A 16,835-nucleotide genomic window follows, 5' to 3' on the forward strand; every position below is an offset into this window, starting at 1 on the left:
CAGTGTGGCCAGGCCCCACCTGCACTGGGAGGTCATCTCACTTGGTGCAGGGAAAACTAGTGCAGAGGGAGAAGGGGGATGGGGCAGGCAGCTTGTGGGGCAAAGCTTCCTCTCCCCAGAGCTGCTGCACTTGCACTTTGGGGGCCAGAGCCTCTTCTGGGGGTGGCTGCCTCTCTGCACTGCCTTTCGGGGAGTGGTGCCGACTCGCACCTGCTGGGAGTGGCCCTGTTTAAGCGTCTCGGTCCCCTCCCAGGTGTGGATGATGTCTTTGTCTTCATAAACACCTACCGCCAAGCTACCCACCTCAAGGACCTGCGGCTCCGCATGATCCACACTGTCCAGACAGCGGGCAAGGCCACTTTCTTCACCTCCTTGACCACCGCTGCGGCCTATGCTGCCAACATCTTCTCGCAGGTAAGCTGCGCCAATGGGATGCTCTGCCCCCTCTGCCTTCCCACCGCAACCCCTGCCTTCGTGAGGTAGCCAGGCAGGGGGGCTGTAAGAACATACCTCCAGCGGGGCCGTTGCTGTGGCCACTCTCAGCCCCCTATGTTCCTGTCCCAATTGTCTCTTTGTGCAGATCCCAGCTGTACATGACTTTGGGCTCTTCATGTCACTGATCGTGTCCTGCTGCTGGGTGGCGGTGCTCTTCACCATGCCGGCTGCACTCGGGATCTGGACCCTCTACTTGTCTCCCTTGGAGAGCTCCTGTCAAGCCAGGTGAGAGCCCCCCAGGCTGGCAGAGGCACTGTGACTTGTACACTTCGAGGAACTCTCCCAGCATCCAGTCCTTGAGCTGCGGGCATGGAGACCCTGCAGGCAGGCAGGCAGCCTAGCTTTTGAGATGCAGATCTGTATCTGCTTGGGCCCTTGCATTTCTCCTCTTCCCTCCCATTAGCATGGCTCTGGACTTGGCCAGGTGTAATTCCTTAGCAGAGCAGCACACGCCTGAAATGCTGTCACACAGGGGTCCTGATCCCAGCCTGCCCCATATGCCCAGTCCAACCTCCTGGTGATCCACTGTCAGCCTGGCCTTGTCCACCCCGCACAGCAGCCATGGAATTGATTTTGTGGCTTTGGCTGTGGGCTTCCAGGCCGAGTGGGTGGAGCACTCTGCTGATGCTGTGCTCAGGTCTGGGTGGCAGCTGGCTGCAGGGTACGGGGCCGCTTACACTGGGTGATTCCCTCCCTGCTGTAGCTGCAGTCAGAAGTGCATGAAGAAGAGCTCCTTGCACACTGCTGACGACCTGTTCATCGTGTCGGAGGCTGCAGCTGGGCCAGCCCGGGGCACCCTCCCATACCTCGATGATGACATCCCACTGCTCGACGTGGAGGAGGACTCGCGTAGGTGCTTGGGGTCCTTCTCAGGACTAGGAATGTCTGCTAGTGGCTGTCCTGACATCTCTCCCAGGAGTGCTGCTGGTTTGTGGAGGCCTTGCACAAGTCATGGTACCCCACTGTGCCTCAGTTGCCCCACATGTGACTTGAGTCCATGTTGGATTAGGCTGTTAAGTGGCTTCCAGGGGAGCTAGGAAGTGGCCAGCGGGATAAGAAACCTCAAGCCAGTGCCTTTACCATAAGCTCTTCCTCCCAGCTCTAGCTGGTGCAAAGGGTGTTTCTTTGCAAAGGGCTTGGGCTTCAAAACCTCTGGATATCACTGCCCGACCGAACCTGCAGCCCCGGGTTCAGGGCTCTTAGGTGATGCCTCTGGCCTCTCTCCACAGTGACTCCAGAGATGGGGGATGTGCCCTTGGTGTCAGTGCTGCCAGAGAGCTTGCAGGGCCCCACTGAGAAGAGCAGCCGTGGCCACCTGATAGCCCACCTGCAGGAGCTGCTTCAGCACTGGGTGCTGTGGTCTGCTGTGAAGAGCCGATGGGTGATCATGGGTAAGATGGGCAGGAGATGCCCTTCCTCAGGGCACTTCACACCCTGGCCCCTCGGCACACAAGTGCTGGCAATGCCAGCCACGCACTGCTGCTCAGACATTGTCCCGCCCTGCCAGCCTTCCCCAGGTGGCATGGAGTTTCCCTCTGGGGTTTAGCAGACACAGCTGCACTGCTCCCGTGTGGCTAGTGAAGTGGCTTCTGGGCAGCGCTCTGTCCCTGGGCAGCTGGGGACCCAGATCCTCTGTGCTTGGAGGCTTCCTGAGGGGCCTGCCTTGCCCTCTCTCCCTCTGCCCTGGGCGCACATCTCTGGAAAGCCCCTGGAGCTGCCGAGAGGATGAGAGTCATGCTGAGTCCCACACGCTGGCTGTGCCTCTCATTGCAGGGCTCTTTGTCCTAGTCCTCATCCTGTCCATATTCTTCGCTAGCCGCCTCCGCCCCGCTAGCCGCGCTCCCATCCTGTTCCGGCCCGACACCAACATCCAGGTGTTGCTGGATCTCAAGTACAACCTGAGTGCCGAGGGCATCTCCTGCGTCACCTGCTCAGGTGAGGGCTTCTCATGGTGTGACCTGGGTTGGGGGCTGAGATATGTATTAAGCAAAACTCTTCCTCTTTGTTTCTGTGCATGGTGCTGTTCAGCCTTGACAGCTGGTGTCTTCCCCTCCTCCAAGCCCCCCTCCTCAGCATGTTGCCCAGGGCCAGTCAGGGCAATGTCCATGTGATACCAGTGCAGGCTGGCAGGGTCCCCTGTGTGTTCCCCGCCTGTACAGGGTGCACTGGTGTGACTGGTCCCTGATCAGGCCCCTGGTCCTTTCCCCCCTGACTAACCTTGTGGGACAGGTTTGTTTCAGGAAAAGCCCCACAGCTTGCAGAACAACATCCGGACCTCCTTGGAGAAGAAGAAGCGGGGCTCAGGACTTCCCTGGGGGAGCAGAGGGGGCACGGGTGAGGCTGCACAGCCAGGTAAGTCCACAAAGGCTCAAACACCTGCTGGTACTCTCTGGCTTTAGGCAGGGTGTGTGGTCTGAGGTGCCCCAGGTCCCCCCTAGTAAAGATGGCAGCTGAGTGGGCTCTCAGCAGATGAGAGAGCTGCAGACACCCCCACCAAGCCCCAGACAAATGTAGTATGGTTCAGTGGGTGAGGAGCTCCTGGGAACACCCTGCGCTCAGATGACCTCTAAGCTGTCAGCATGTCCACTGCTTCTGCTCCCCAGCCCCCACAGGGACCAAGACTTTCAGCAGAGAGGCCTTTGGGATGAACTGCTTAGCAGAGTGGCAGCATGGTCCAGTAGCCTGAGCACACAGCTAGGACTAGGAGCCTCTGGGCCTTGTTCCTTGCTCCCCTGGCTTAGGGCTTGATAGTCCTGCCAGCTACTTTTGACTTTTGAGGATGGGCTGGTTAAGGGGCCAGCTCCTAACCGAGCATAAATCAGCATCACCCATGAAAGTCTGCGAGTTATGGGAGTTGCACCAGACACTTGTTCTGAAAGCCCTTTGGGAAGGGGCCTTGCTGTCAGCAGGGTCATGCTGGGGCGGGAAGAATGTCAGGGAAGCTTCTGTGTTTGCACCTTTGTGGATAACTGCCCTCCCCCCAAATGTGCTGTGCCCTCTAGATCTCCAGGGGACTGTGTACATCTCCAAGTCCAAGAGCAAGGGCAGGCCAGCCATCTACAGGTTCTCGCTCAACGCCAGCGTTCCTGCCCCCTGGCAGCTGGTGTCCCCGGGGGATGGCGAGGTGCCCTCATTCCAGGTGAGTGTGTTTAGGGAAGGTGGAGCACGGCCCACCCCCGGTGGCCAGCTCACGTGTCTCGCCCCCGCTGTGCAGGGGCCTGCGGGGCGTCGCAGGGCAGTGCTCGCCCTGTAGGCAGTTCAGCTGGCACCAGTACGACTTCTGCCGTCCCTGGTAGCCACCTACTGGAACACTTTGTGCCTTGTCTTGAGACCTCATTCCACCGCAGACACTTCTGTGGGAGCTGGGGGTAGCTCAGTCCCAAGGAAGATCAAAGCAGGCTATGGGAAGCCAGGCTTCCTCTGCTGAGCCAACCCCGCAGAAGCTCCTGTGCCATTTGAGCCGAACCTTTGCTCTCTGTCTGCACACGCTGGACAGCAGATGCGTGGCCAAACCAAGCCACTCAACTCTGCTGGAAGTCGGACACTGACAATAACTCTGCTCCCCATGTGCTGGGAAGCGAGCAGGGTGCAGGGATGGGGTCATAATGCCAGTGGTCTGACCCATCCCATCCAAGCCCACTCTGGGACTGGGCCAGGCCAGGGCCCAGGGGAGGGTGTGATGCTAAGGCATGCTCAGCTGCGGCCCTGTGGAGTTAAGTGTCTGTTTTCGTTAATCCATTGCTTAGGTGTATAGAGCGCCTTTCGGTAACTTCACCAGGAAGCTGACCGCTTGTGTGTCCACAGTAGGGCTGCTTACGCAGAAGAGCCCCAGGAAGTGGATGATGACCACCTTGTCCTGCGACACCAAGAGAGGCTGGAAGTTCGACTTCAGTTTCTACGTGGCGGCCAAAGAGCAGCAACGCACGCGGTAACTGCCTGGGGGGTGGGGGCACGGAGCTGGGGAGGGGCACAGCAGTGGCTAGTGCAAGGAGGGGAGACGGGACTCCTGGATTCCTTTCCTTGCCTAAGCCGTGTCACCTCTCTGGGCCTCAGAGAAGGCTACAATGCACTGCTGCCCGGTGCTAGGCAGAACCAGATGCTTGAGGCATTGCAGCCTCTCCACTGCTCCAGTCTGCTAGAGATTTTCCACCAGCCATGAGCAGGGAGATCCATGTTCCACCAGGCCATGGTGAGCAGAATAGCACCATCTGCAAAGCCTGGGTGTGTTGCAATGCCCCTCCCCTACCTGGGACAGGTCCTGGGCATCCCAGATGGAGCGTGCAGTCCAGATTGGTGGGACTACGGATGTAGCAAGCACCTTCCAGGCAGAGGTGGGGGTGTGATGGAGGTACTGCATGATAAACCAGTCATTCCCTCCAGCTCCTTGTCTCTCGCCCTTCCGTCTGCCCTGTTCGTTCCCTGCCAGTCCTTGCCTTGGCACATTCCCTGTTGCAAAGCCCCAGTGCTGTCTTGCACTGTCAGACCTTGCCTCAGCTGCTAGTAGGTGGTGTGGGGGCCCTGCCTTTCCACCTGCTCAGAATATCCCATAATGGGCTTTGTTTGCTATGCAGGAAGCTGTACTTTGCCCAGTCACACAAGCCCCCGTACCACGGCAGAGTGTGTGTGGCACCCCCTGGCTGTCTGCTCAGCTCCAGCCCAGACGGTCCCACCAAGGGTATCCTCTATGTGCCCAGCGAGAGAGGTAAGTGAGGTGGAAGTGTAGGGCCAAGGGCTGGGTCTACAGGCATTAACTTTAATTTTTGCTGGGGTGGTGGGGGGAGGCTATGATGATGCCCCCTACACAGTGGCATGGCCAGAGCAGAGCTGAATTGGGGCAGATGCTGGCTATCTGCTGCAGGCTTGCGGCTCACCACCCTCCTGTCCTCTTCCTAGGAGCCCCACACCAGCCATGCCACCATGGCAAGGTACCCCCTGCCTACCCAGCACCAGTGGGACTGGGATTTGATATTCCCATTTCAGGGCCTCTTCCTGAGAGGGGCCAGGGCTTTCAGGCCCCCATGTATTTATCACCTATGGCTGGGTCTGTCTAGCTACAACTGCTCAAGGAGGGCTGGCCTGTCTGCTGTGGCTGCCTTCCTTGCTCTCCTGCATGTTTTAACCTCCTCTTCTTGCTCTGACAGCAGCCCCTAAGGTGAAGCCCTCTACCACATCGGGGTTTAACCCTTGCATGAACACAGGCTGTGGGAAGCCAGCCGTGCGGCCTCTGGTGGACACGGGAGCCATGGTGTTCGTGGTGTTTGGCATCCGAGGGGTGAACCGCACTCGGCGCCCGGATAACCACGTCATTGGAGACATGGTACACGCACTTTCCCGGGAGTCGCAAGCACAGAGCCCAGCCAGCTCTCCCCACTGCTGCCCCGAGAGAATAGTGGAGGCAGGCATGCTGGGATCAGGCTCTGAGGAGAGCCCACCCACATCTTACTGTGTCTGCCCAACAGAAATCAGAGCTTGCTCCAAGTGCTCCGACACTATCCGAGCCCCAGAGCCAATAACCGTGAGACCAGGCAGTCTCTCCATGGGGTTTAGAGGCAAATCAACCTAGCTGCAAGCTCCACAGCCCTCACTCTGTGTAATTATTGCCTCCCCTGCTGCGAGGTATTAGCATAAATAAATATGGATCAGCCTTGCGAGGGAGAGCCTGCTGAGGGTGACTTGCCCCAGGGCAGCTTAGTTCCTAAGCCAGATAGCCTGACATGTGACTGTCGCTTCCCCAGTGCACCTCTGCTAATCACTCACTGGAGAGATGCCCCAGAGCTGCTGGCACCTCAAGGATGGGCCAGGCAGAGCACCCGCCCTTCTTCCCAGAGCTGAGTGGGAAGCAGCCAGGGCACTTGGGGGCCAAAGGGCCTGTGCCTGCCAGAGGGGCAAGGCACTCTGGTGCAGTCTGCCTTGATGCCCAGCAGGCAGTTTGAGCTCTTTTTGCTAGCCTGGCTTTTGGGTTTGAATCCTGGCCAGTCTGCAGGCTGTGCAGTACCTCATGTCTGGCTTTTCCCTTACAGGGATAAGCTCCATTGCCCTACGGTCCCTTATCCTGGTAGAGCTGTGCTCGTGCTAAGGGCTGTGCCAGTGGACCTAAACCAGGGCAGACAAATTGGGGTGGGGTTTGTGTGTGGACAGGCCTTGAGCCCTGTGGGTGGGAGAGTCCTTGGGACACAGAGGCCTCCAGTTTAGGCGGCTGGGCTGGGGTTTGGACATTGCTATGACCTGGCAGTGTTGTGAGGGTAGGGAGCACTCCTGCCAAGCTGTTTAGTGCCACAGCATCTTGTTCCCAGTCAGGTGTGTGGAGCTGGGAGGCTCAGGCAGTGCCCAGCGTCGGGGCCACTCCTCGCTCAGCTCACTGTTGTGTGGTTGGTCACGTTGCCAGTGGTGGGATGTGTGCCTCACGTGTCCTGCTCTCGCTGTTGTGTCTCCTTGTGAAAGGGCAGCGTCATCTACGATGACAGCTTCGACCTCTTCAAAGAGATTGGCAGCCTGTGCCGCATCTGCAAGGCCATTGCCGCCAATGCCGAACTGGTGAAGCCTGGAGGGGCCCAGTGCCTGCCCTCGGGTACGTAGGGCAGAGACTACCTGTTCCCACCCCAGGAAGTCATGGGCTTTGAGGGAAAGGCCAAGTCTGTGCTGAGGGCTAGCTCGAAGACTCGCAGAACACCTATGTGCTCCCTGCCCTGCAGACTGCTCACCCCATAGCTGTTTGCTTGGCCTGCGGGCACCAGGGAGGTGCTTTGTGCAGCCAGGCTCCCACTCTGCTCACAGCGGGGTTTTATCAACCTGTCGCTTTGCCCAGCAAGGCTGCAGATGGGAACAGCAGCCCAGGTATCTCCCAGCTTCCTCTCTCCCAGGGCATCTCAGCCCTCTCCTCCTTCGCTGAGCACACGTCTGGCAGTGCTGCCAGCCCTCCCCATGAGCATCAGAGCAGCTTCGCTAATGGTGGTGGAGCCCCTCCCGGCTTGCCCTGGCGTTAGTAGGAGAGGACCAGGCCTCTCACTCAGGCAGGGGGTGGCTGATACTAAGCTGATGATCCCCCCCCCCCCCCCCCCCTCCAGGGGAGCAGCCATGCCCTTGGAAGCTTGCTGGTCACGGCAGCTCCCAGGGGTGTTGGCCCTGCTCAGGGAGGACGGGGAGCCCCGGGCCAGGACTGTAGAAGGTACAGCAGGGTGGAGCCAGCTGGAAGTGGACACCTGTTTGGGTATCCTGGGATGGTTTCAGAATAGGAAGCCAAGGTTGTGGTTGCTGCCTCCTGGGAGCCAGCTCCCTGCCCTGTCCATCCTGTGTTCTCAGCTGTGCTGCTCCTCCTGCCTGCCCATGGGTCCCCCCGTGCTGGGTCTTGACACTGTCCCCTGGCTTGGCAGCTTCACCACCTAATATGGCCTCATGCTTGTTCAAGGACTGTCTGGGGCCCTGTGTGGGATGCCTGGCATCTGCTCCTCCCTGAGCTAGTGGGAGCTGACAGCAGTGGGCCCTAGGGAGTGAGGGGCTCCATGGTGTGGTACACGAGTCCCCTGTGGCATGCAGAGAGGCTGCAAGGAGAAGCAGCTGTTCTTGAGCAAGAACTGCAACTCTTTCTTCTGTCCCCCCTGCTCCTGTGTCCCTGCCCCTTCCCTACCCCTTGCTCTTTCTTCCTCTTCAGGTTACAGCATCTCCTCCTTTCTGCAGATGTTGCACCCGGAGTGCAAGAACATCCCTGAGCCGAACCTGCTGCCTGGGCAGCTCTCCCACGGGGCAGTGGGGGTGAAGGACGGCAAGGTGCAGTGGATCTCCATGGCCTTTGAATCGGTGAGGGTGCCGCCCCGGGCTCCCGGCCTGCCCCACCTGCCAGCTGGGAACAGAAAGCTGGCCCTGGCAGTTGGGCTAGAGACGATGCTGTCCGCACAAGGGGGTGGATCCCTTTGGCAGCCTGGGCTGTGCAGGGGCACTTGGAAAGAGTCCTGGCTCTGAGCCGGGCAGGGACACAGCCACCCCTATCGCTGAGACAAAGCCCCAAGGAGGGGGACAAGGCAGAGGGGAAGGTGCAGATCAATACAACCACTTCTCCTGCTGGGGCTCAGAATGAGGTAGCCCCCTAGCCTGGAGGAGCAGGGGGCATCACTGCTCTGTCAACCCAGAAATGACTCACTCCCTTCTTCACAGACGACTTACAAGGGCAAGTCATCCTTCCAGACCTACTCTGACTACCTCAAGTGGGAGACGTTCCTGCAGCAGCAGCTCCAGCTCCTGCCCGAGGACTCTGCCCTGCGCCGCGGCTTCCAGACCTGCGAGCACTGGAAGCAAATCTTCATGGAGATCATAGGCAGGTGGCCTTAGCCTCCTTCCCCCGCACCATGCCCTGCCCCTACTCACCTGAGCTTTTTCCTGACACCTGCACCCCATGTTGCCTTGGCCTTGCACCCCCATGCCCAGCCAAGAGCAGTCTACCCCAATCAGACACCGAATGAGGAGAGGTCTCCACCCCAAAGAGCTTGCAAAGCAAACAAGACAGAGTAGAGCGAGGGCAGGAGGGGAGACTAAGGCACTGGCAGAGAGCGACTTGCCTGAGATCACACAGTAGGTCCATGATGCAGGCAGAAAGTTCCTGATCCCTGGCCCCATGCATCTTCCCCTTCACCTAACCTAGTGCCCCTTTGTATTCTGGCCAGCCAGGGCTTCAACAGGGTGAACCCCACAGCTGCGCCCTGCCCACCTCCGATGGGCCTTGCTCCCACCCGGTGCCCTGACCATGGCGGGGGTGTGCTTGTCTTGCAGGAGTGCAAAGTGCCCTGTATGGCCTCATCCTCTCACTGGTCATCTGTGTAGCGGCGGTTGCTGTCTTCACCACCCACATCCTCCTCCTGCTGCCCGTGCTGCTGAGCATCCTAGGTAAGAGCATGCCCCTAGCAGGTTGCACTGAACATCTGCAGGAGCCGGCACCAGGGCTCCATTCTGCTTTGATACAGCTCTGCCTACTCCTGATTTCCACCCAGGCCACTTCTCTGGGCTTAATTTTTCTCTCCCTTCCACCCACATAACTGCTGGGGTCACTCCTGTCTGACCCAGGCATAAGGGAGAGGAACCACTTGCCCTGAGCGTGCCAAAGGGCTGCATTGCGATAGAAGAGTCTTGTGCCTAATTTCTCGAGCATTTTATCTCCATAATCCCTTCTATTTGTTTAAATAAGGGTTTGAGCTACACAAACGCCATCCCTGCCTCTTATGTATAATAATGTGATTAAGTCCCACATGCTTCGAATAACAATCGCTCTCCATTCCAAAGCACAGCGCCACCTCTGCTGTTTCCAAGCCGTGGGGGGGCCTGAGTAAAGCTGCATATGTTAGTGGGTTTGTTAGTGTTTTAAACAAATCTGTAAATAGGCTCCCTGTCCCTGGCTGGGCTTTGACAATATTATGGACTAAGCATGTTGCTAAACTTCTCAGTATAAAAATCAAATCTATCATTTTAAAACCACTTAGTCTCCCACTCATGGCTGACAGATAAACAGTGCTCACTGCTTAAAAGGGAAGCGTGCACACTGTGCAGAATATCAGCGAGCAAACCAAGGGAGCGGGTAGGTAAATACATGCACACATGTGTGCACACAGGCATGCATGCACATATGCACATGGACATACACACTGCATACAATGCTAGTAGCAAACTAAGGGAGTGGGTAGGTGAATGCGCATGCACACAGGCAGATTCATAGATGCTAGGGTTGGAAGGGACCTCAACAGATCATCGAGCCCGACCCCCTGCCTAAGAAAGAGCACTGGGGTCAGACACTGCACAGAATGCCAGTAAGAGAATGGGTAGGTGCACATGCACCACCAAGCAAACCACAGGAGCCTTTTTCATGTGGCAGGTATAGGAATGCACACGCACATACTCATGCATGCCCATGCGGTGCGCAGAACTCCAGCAAGCGAACCAAGGAAGCCTCTGTCATGTTGGGGGGTGGGAGGATATGAGTACATGTGTGCGCACACACGCCCTGTGCTCTTTGCCAAGCGTTCTTTTGGCTTTACAGCATGCTTGTTCGTAGCGGTCTGTCTGTCTCTTCTCCCCAGCCTTCTATCAAATCTAGGCGCCTGGTCCCCCATCAGCACAGCACACGGGTGCTTAATGAGCTGAGAGTGCAGGCCAGGTCCCCTACCCTGGTGTAAAGAGGCTCTGCCCCTTTCCACTCCACATGGGGAGGAAGGTACAACTCGGATAGGTCAGGGCAGCCTGTAAGCATACTGCATAGACAGTTCCCTGCATCCCCTATTGAGCTCAGCACTGACTAGGGCTGGTCCTCAGTGAGAGTCTGAAGTTTGCTTGACGTTCCTCGCTGGCTTCTCTGTGCAGGGGTGGTCTGCCTGGTGGTGACCATCATGTACTGGTCTGGCTGGGAGATGGGTGCAGTTGAGGCCATTTCCCTCTCCATCCTTGTGGGCTCCTCAGTGGATTACTGTGTGCACCTGGTGGAGGGCTACCTGCTGGCAGGAGAGAGCCTGCCACTCCACCAGGCTGAGGTGAGTTCCCTTACACTTGCCGGAGGGGGTGTGGGGCCATGCCAGGGTTCAGAGTACCCTTCCTCCCTATGCCTCCTGCAAGGGGCAGGGAGAGCCAGGGCCTGCCCCAGCCATGAGGTTGGAGAAGCGGAGCTCCCAGCACTCCGCCCCTGGGATGGAGGAGCTGGTGTAGCCGAATCCAAATGCTGCTTCTTAGGCCCTGCCTGTACTGGGGCGGTATGACGGATGCCCTATTGCATGCCCCCACTCGGTGTGACTGATGCTGGTGCAGCTCCCACCAGGCCTGTGCCATTGGCTGGCAGAACTGCAGCCACCTTGGCAGCTAGAAGCTCCCGTTCGGGCATGGGCACAATCTCCTGTGCCCCAGGGCTGCCTGCTAACCTCACTGCCCTCATCCCCAGGACCCCACCGCCTGCCGCCAGTGGAGGACGATGGAAGCTGTGAGGCACGTGGGTGTAGCCATCGTCTCCAGTGCTGTCACCACCATGATCGCCACAGTCCCGCTCTTCTTCTGCATCATCGCACCCTTTGCCAAATTCGGGAAGATTGTGGCCCTCAACACAGGCGTCTCCATCCTGTACACGCTGACTGTGAGCACCGCCCTGCTCAGCATCCTGGGCCCTGGCACCTTTACCCGGAGCAGGACTTCCTTCCTCAAGGCCCTGGCGGGCGTGCTTCTTGCTGGCCTTGCTGGCCTGGGCGTCTGCCTGGCACTGCTGGAGAGTGGATTCAAGATCCCACTGCCCAACGGGATGACCCTATAGTGCCCCACCGCCACCGCCACCCCTGACCTTGCAATCCACTCCCCCCCTTTTTAAAGGATATATTTTGTAAAACAGAGAAAAAGCCCAAACAGACGCTCCTTTTTCCCAGAAGGTTTTTCACTCCAGATGCACTTTATTTTCCAAGGGGTTTGGCTCGGACCTCCTGTTTATTTCAGCGGATGGATGAATCATGTGGGTGCCCAGAGAAGTGCCTGGGCTGGCAACAGCAGAGAGAGGAGGAGGAGGAGTCCCTCTCCTCTCGGTCTGCTTGGTTTGTTAAGGAGCTGAGCATCTGGAGCCCTAGAAGGTAAATGCAGCCCTCAGGAGGTTGCTGGCTGGGCCCTTTCCCCAGCACTGCTCCCCTGGCTGGCTTGCTGATGGGGGCAGGGATGGGGTCCAGCTCTCAGGGCAACAGGCTCCCCTGAGCAGGAGCCAGTGCATCACATCCACCGTGAGCCTTCAACATGGGACTCCAGTGAGGTGTATGGGTGAACCGTGCCTCCTGGGCCAGACCATGGCTGGTGCAGGCCAGCTGGTGTCATTTCTGCTTCCCCATGCTGCACTACTTGAGGGGCTAGGAGGAGGTGGCTTCAGGAGTGCTTGGGATGGGTCTATCCAGACAGGTCAAGGGTCAGCAGTGCCAGAAGAAACTCTGGCTGCCACAGGCCTGACCCTTTCCACAGGGATCTGAGCTATGCAGTAGCTGGGGCGAGAACTCAGGTGTGGCCCTTCGGGGCACTGGTTTGGGTTGGTGCCACTGGACACAGCTGTGGGGTGTCACCTCTGCAGTCCCAGCACAGAGCAGTCAGGGGCTGCTGGGTGTGACTGCAGTGTGGCGCTCCCTGGGGTCACAGATGTGTCTGTCTACCCCCTACCCCATCCCTGTCATGCCACATGTAGGCAGGGTCCATCTTGCCCAGGGAGCTGCTCTTCGTGGGCCTCTCCAGGGCTGGCAGCTGTGGAAAGCATCTCCCCTCATCTCCAAGTCTCCTCCTCAGCAGGGGATGCTGTGACATGCCCACCCTCCAGCAGCAGCAATAGGGGAAGGACCATTGGTCAGTCGCAGCAGTGAGCTTTTACCCTGGGAGTGGGCTGGCCCCTGGGGGCAGCATGACTCGCTCAGCCAGGGGTGAGTGTGGATGGTGCTGGGGGCTCTCCCCTGCCACTGCTTGCTCAGAGCAGATGTTTCCTATTAAAGGAGAATGAGCCGAGCACCATTAGCAGGGACATTTTAGGCATCGCTGGCTCCATCTTATTCTTAAAGTGGAAATAACAGAGTGTGTGCATTGTTATGTGGCAGCCTGGGCTGTGGCCTGGTGGGGAGCTCAGGCCCCTGGGCATCTGCAGGAAACATGCCCTGGCCCTGGGCAGGGATGCCACACTGCTCTCCTGCCCATCCAGGGCCTGGCTACTCCCCTCAGCTGTGGTGAGCAGTGAGGGAGGAGCCCTAGGGAGAGCAAGAGGGGGTAGGGAGTGAAGCCGCCTGAGGACTGGTGGTGGAGCCAGGCCTTGGGGAAGGGCACGAAGCAGTAGGGCAAAGGGAAGCCACAGCTGCGGGGAGTCGAGGTGCCTCCTGCCTTAGCACAGACGGCGGCTGTTGTGTGTGTGCCAGCACTGGACCTCAGCTGGGGGGACTCCTGCCTGGGCTTGGCATATGCCTGAACCTAACTTCAGGAGCACGGGGCTCTGTTAAGGAGGTGGCGGCAGGTGCAGGTCAGCCCATACTGGGAGGGCAGCTGCTGTCTGTCAGCACAGGGTGGAAACCCCTTCAGCAGCCCAGGGTTTGAGCTGCTGGGTGTAGGGGAGCTTTCCATGTCCAAGCACAGAGAGGGCTGTTTGGAGATCACAGGCATGTGTGGCCACTGCTGAAGGGGTGTCCAGAAGCGGATGTGTTGGAGCAGGGACTAGTCCACTCCCAGGTATAACCCATACAGTAGTCATTAGACCTGATCCAGCACAGCAGACCAATTGTGACTGTGTCAGACCCAGAAAACTCAGCCAAGTGGTGGTAAGAGGCCAGCCTATTAGTGCCTAGCTAAGCGGCTGGCTGGGGGGAGCGCAGGGCTGATGCTTCGGCCTCAGAACAAGGCAGCGCGGTCTTTTCTTCTCGTGAGACATTCTCGTTTTGCGCTGCGGCCTCGGCAGCCCGCGGCTGGGGGCCTGTCGCTTTGCCTTCCCCTGTGGCACGGCTGGGTGCGATCGCTCTGTGGTGCCGTTCCTCGGGGGAGCCCAGAGTCTTTGGCTTTTATGCCGCTTCCCCATAGAAAACAAATGTATGGGGGCACTTCCTGCATAGCAGAAGTCTGTGTCCTGTCCAGCTCTCGCTAGGAGTCTTCAGCGCCCAGTCAGAGCCAGCGGTCAGGAAGCATCGCTAGTCATTGATCTAGCACAGCCATGCTGCCTTGAACTGAGAGCTGCTTGCATTACTCTGAGGGCCCAAGTGAAATCACTGCTTTGCGGGGCTAGTTGCTCTAGAGTAGTGCTTCTCAACCATGTTGGACTCAAGCCACCCAGGCTCGTGACACCCTCAAAAAATGGCAGCTTAGTTTTCACTTGTTTTTTGACTACAGAAAAATAATAGAGCAATTCTTCTGTTGCAAAGAACTTGGAGAGGCAACAGCAGAGCAGAATGCTTTTAACACAGTGATTTCTGTCTGAAATATCTGGGTTCATCACTGATATGTCTCGGAGGGAGTACTGTGTCCAGTTTTACCCCTCTCCCCCTCCACTACAGAAAGCATGTGGACAAACTGCACAGTGGAGGGCAACGAAAATGTTTTAAGTGGCAGGTGCACATGACTTATGGGGAGTGGTTGAGGGAACTTCAGCATGGGCTGATTCAGGCTGCAGAAGAGAAGACTGAGGTGGGACTTAATAGCAGCTTTCTGCTGGGAGGCTCCAAAGAGGACAGAGCTGGGCTGTTCTCAGCGGGGGCAGATGACAGAGCAAGGAGCAATGGGCTCAAGTTGCAGCAAGGAAAGTTTAGGTTGGATATTAGGAAAAACTTTCTCACTAGGAGGGTGGTGAAGCACTGGAACAAAGAGGTTGTGGGATCTCCATGCCTGAAGGTTTTTTAAAACCTGGCTAGACAAAGCCTTGGCTGGGATGATCTAGTTGGGGACGGTGCTGCTCTGAGCAGGGAGCTGGACTAGATGACCTCTCGAGGTCCCTTCTAACCCTAACTTTATATAATTGTATGAAGCATGTTTGCACACATAACAGTGCTAACATTGTGCGGCACCCTCAACATCCTTAAACAGATTGCAAGGCACCCCAGGGTGCTGCAGCACCCTGGTTGAGAATTGCTACTCTGGAGATGTGTGTTGTGGTAGAGTTGGTCCTGAGCTCTGGGGTTGAAGGGTTGGATGATCCCTGTCCTAGCAGCCTCACAGATTTAAGTGTAGGAGAAAGAGGGACTTGTCCCTAGTGACACGGAAGAGCAGCGGCAGAGCCAGGGGTAAAACTGACTCCTCGGTGTCATCCAGTGGGCAGGGTCGGGCCATATCTCAGCATCTTTGTGGCAGCGGCAGGAGTTGTGAACCTTGTTTGGGGCCTGAAGGCCTCCAGAGAGGGTTTCCCCAGCAGGCAATGTGCTCTGTCCTGGTGGCACCCGGGGAGCAGCCAGGGAACACCTTCTTGGGAACAGACATGGGGAGAAGTTGCCACTTGGTGGAGCACGGCTAGGTGTGGGAGCACCAAGTCAAGAGTGGGGCCCTGGGACCTGCCCACTGGTAGGTGGGGGTCAGGAGGAAGGGCATTGCGCTCCCTGACATGCTCTGTGCACGCTCGTTTTTCATGGCAGCATGGCCTACTCCCCCGGCTGGGCGCAGGAGTCCTGTTATTTACTGCAGCCATCAGTGTCCTCCCGGCTGGGGCGGCACCGATTGATTTGCAGCTGGGCAGGGCGAGCGCTGTAGCACCTGCAATTCCTTTCTACATAGCTGCTCAGCAGGGAGGCAGTAAATCCTCTGCTCACCTATTTCAGCTTGTGGCCAGCGGTGCTCCAGGCTATGGCCCTTGCTCACAGTCCCCTCCTGCTTGGCGTAGTAAAGCAATTCTGTCTTGGTAGGATGGTGTAGGGAGAGATGGGAGTGGGAGCTGGATGACCCCTGACGGCCCAGAGAGCTGGGGGTGGGAGGCAAGTGCCCAGGAGGAGCAAAGGCAGCTTTGAGAGGTGAAGGAGGGGTGTTTGGCTTTGGGGAGAGGGAAGCAAGTGGGTCCAGGGCCTGGGGTCGCCAGAGCTGCAGGTGCCAGGAGAAAGGAGGCAGGAAGGGGTCCTCCTTACTCCATGCCCATGGAGTGATGTAGCACAATTCCCCCTGTGCCATCCCCATGTGTTTTTTTTTTGTAGGGCGTCTCCTGCCCCCACTGTTTACAGTGCCCCTTGGTTTTGGAGACTCTTGTAAATAAAGGATTTTGACATTCACACTGGGGCCTCCCGTGGTTCCTCCTCCCTCGCGCTCAGGTCTGTGTTCGCCCCGCGTAGCACTGCTTACCCCCATGGGCTTGCAGGCCTTGGACCAGCTGCAGCTCTCAGCAGAGCATGGCCTGTTTCTCCAACCCTTGCACATGCTGTCACCAGCGGCACAAGCTCCCTGGAGCAGACTCCAGTTTACCCACCCATGTGACATCCCCTTTGCACCGGTCCAAGTGGCTGTGGCAGGCGCATGGTGCATTGGGACCGAAGCTGGTTGCCCCAATCTGTGCTTGTCTTCTACTCCTGAGGCTCCCTGCTGTTTGGGTGGATGGGGTTTCATTGCAGCAGGGGATGCTGGAGGGGAGAGATGGGCCCCTTCTCCATCGTCAACCTCTCTCGGGGACAATGAAGAACCCTCCTGGGATCGCTGCAGGGAGCTCTTCGGCCATGCACTGTATTCCAGGGACCAGCAAATGGGTGAGGGATGGGGATTGCATGGGGCAGACTGGCCAGCTGTTCTCCTTGGTAGCGTGTTCCAGTCTGGTACCTCCTCTTCAGAGGACATCAACCACCAAGTGCATCCCCTGGGCCCCAGGCACTTTGCAACTCTGTGCGGAGGGGCAGCACCCCGTGTGACAGGTGCACTCTCGGTTC

General features: G+C 57.9%; 1 protein-coding gene across 3 annotated transcripts in view; it reads left to right on the forward strand.

The window, feature by feature from the left end:
- The window catches only part of DISP3 (dispatched RND transporter family member 3), a 43,682-nt gene extending 27,512 nt beyond the window's left edge, over nucleotides 1-16,170 (forward strand). For 2 of the 3 annotated variants that reach the window (XM_090024164.1, XM_090024165.1), the window contains exons 6-21: nucleotides 254-414; nucleotides 581-720; nucleotides 1,199-1,344; nucleotides 1,725-1,886; nucleotides 2,269-2,430; nucleotides 2,725-2,847; nucleotides 3,498-3,634; nucleotides 4,242-4,423; nucleotides 5,067-5,197; nucleotides 5,637-5,812; nucleotides 6,937-7,063; nucleotides 8,144-8,289; nucleotides 8,644-8,803; nucleotides 9,256-9,369; nucleotides 10,834-11,000; nucleotides 11,402-16,170. In XM_090024164.1, the coding sequence (XP_089880290.1) occupies nucleotides 254-414; nucleotides 581-720; nucleotides 1,199-1,344; nucleotides 1,725-1,886; nucleotides 2,269-2,430; nucleotides 2,725-2,847; nucleotides 3,498-3,634; nucleotides 4,242-4,423; nucleotides 5,067-5,197; nucleotides 5,637-5,812; nucleotides 6,937-7,063; nucleotides 8,144-8,289; nucleotides 8,644-8,803; nucleotides 9,256-9,369; nucleotides 10,834-11,000; nucleotides 11,402-11,764 (2,597 nt within the window). In that variant the 3' untranslated portion in view covers nucleotides 11,765-16,170. The remainder of the gene's footprint in view (nucleotides 1-253; nucleotides 415-580; nucleotides 721-1,198; nucleotides 1,345-1,724; nucleotides 1,887-2,268; nucleotides 2,431-2,724; nucleotides 2,848-3,497; nucleotides 3,635-4,241; nucleotides 4,424-5,066; nucleotides 5,198-5,636; nucleotides 5,813-6,936; nucleotides 7,064-8,143; nucleotides 8,290-8,643; nucleotides 8,804-9,255; nucleotides 9,370-10,833; nucleotides 11,001-11,401) is intronic. The other variant, XM_090024166.1, reaches the window with a different exon arrangement.
- The last annotated feature ends 665 nt before the right edge of the window (nucleotides 16,171-16,835 follow it).

The sequence above is a fragment of the Crocodylus siamensis genome, chromosome 12, assembly GCF_052110815.1.
Source record: "Crocodylus siamensis isolate JL-2025a chromosome 12, ASM5211081v1, whole genome shotgun sequence".
Taxonomy (NCBI): domain Eukaryota; kingdom Metazoa; phylum Chordata; order Crocodylia; family Crocodylidae; genus Crocodylus; species Crocodylus siamensis.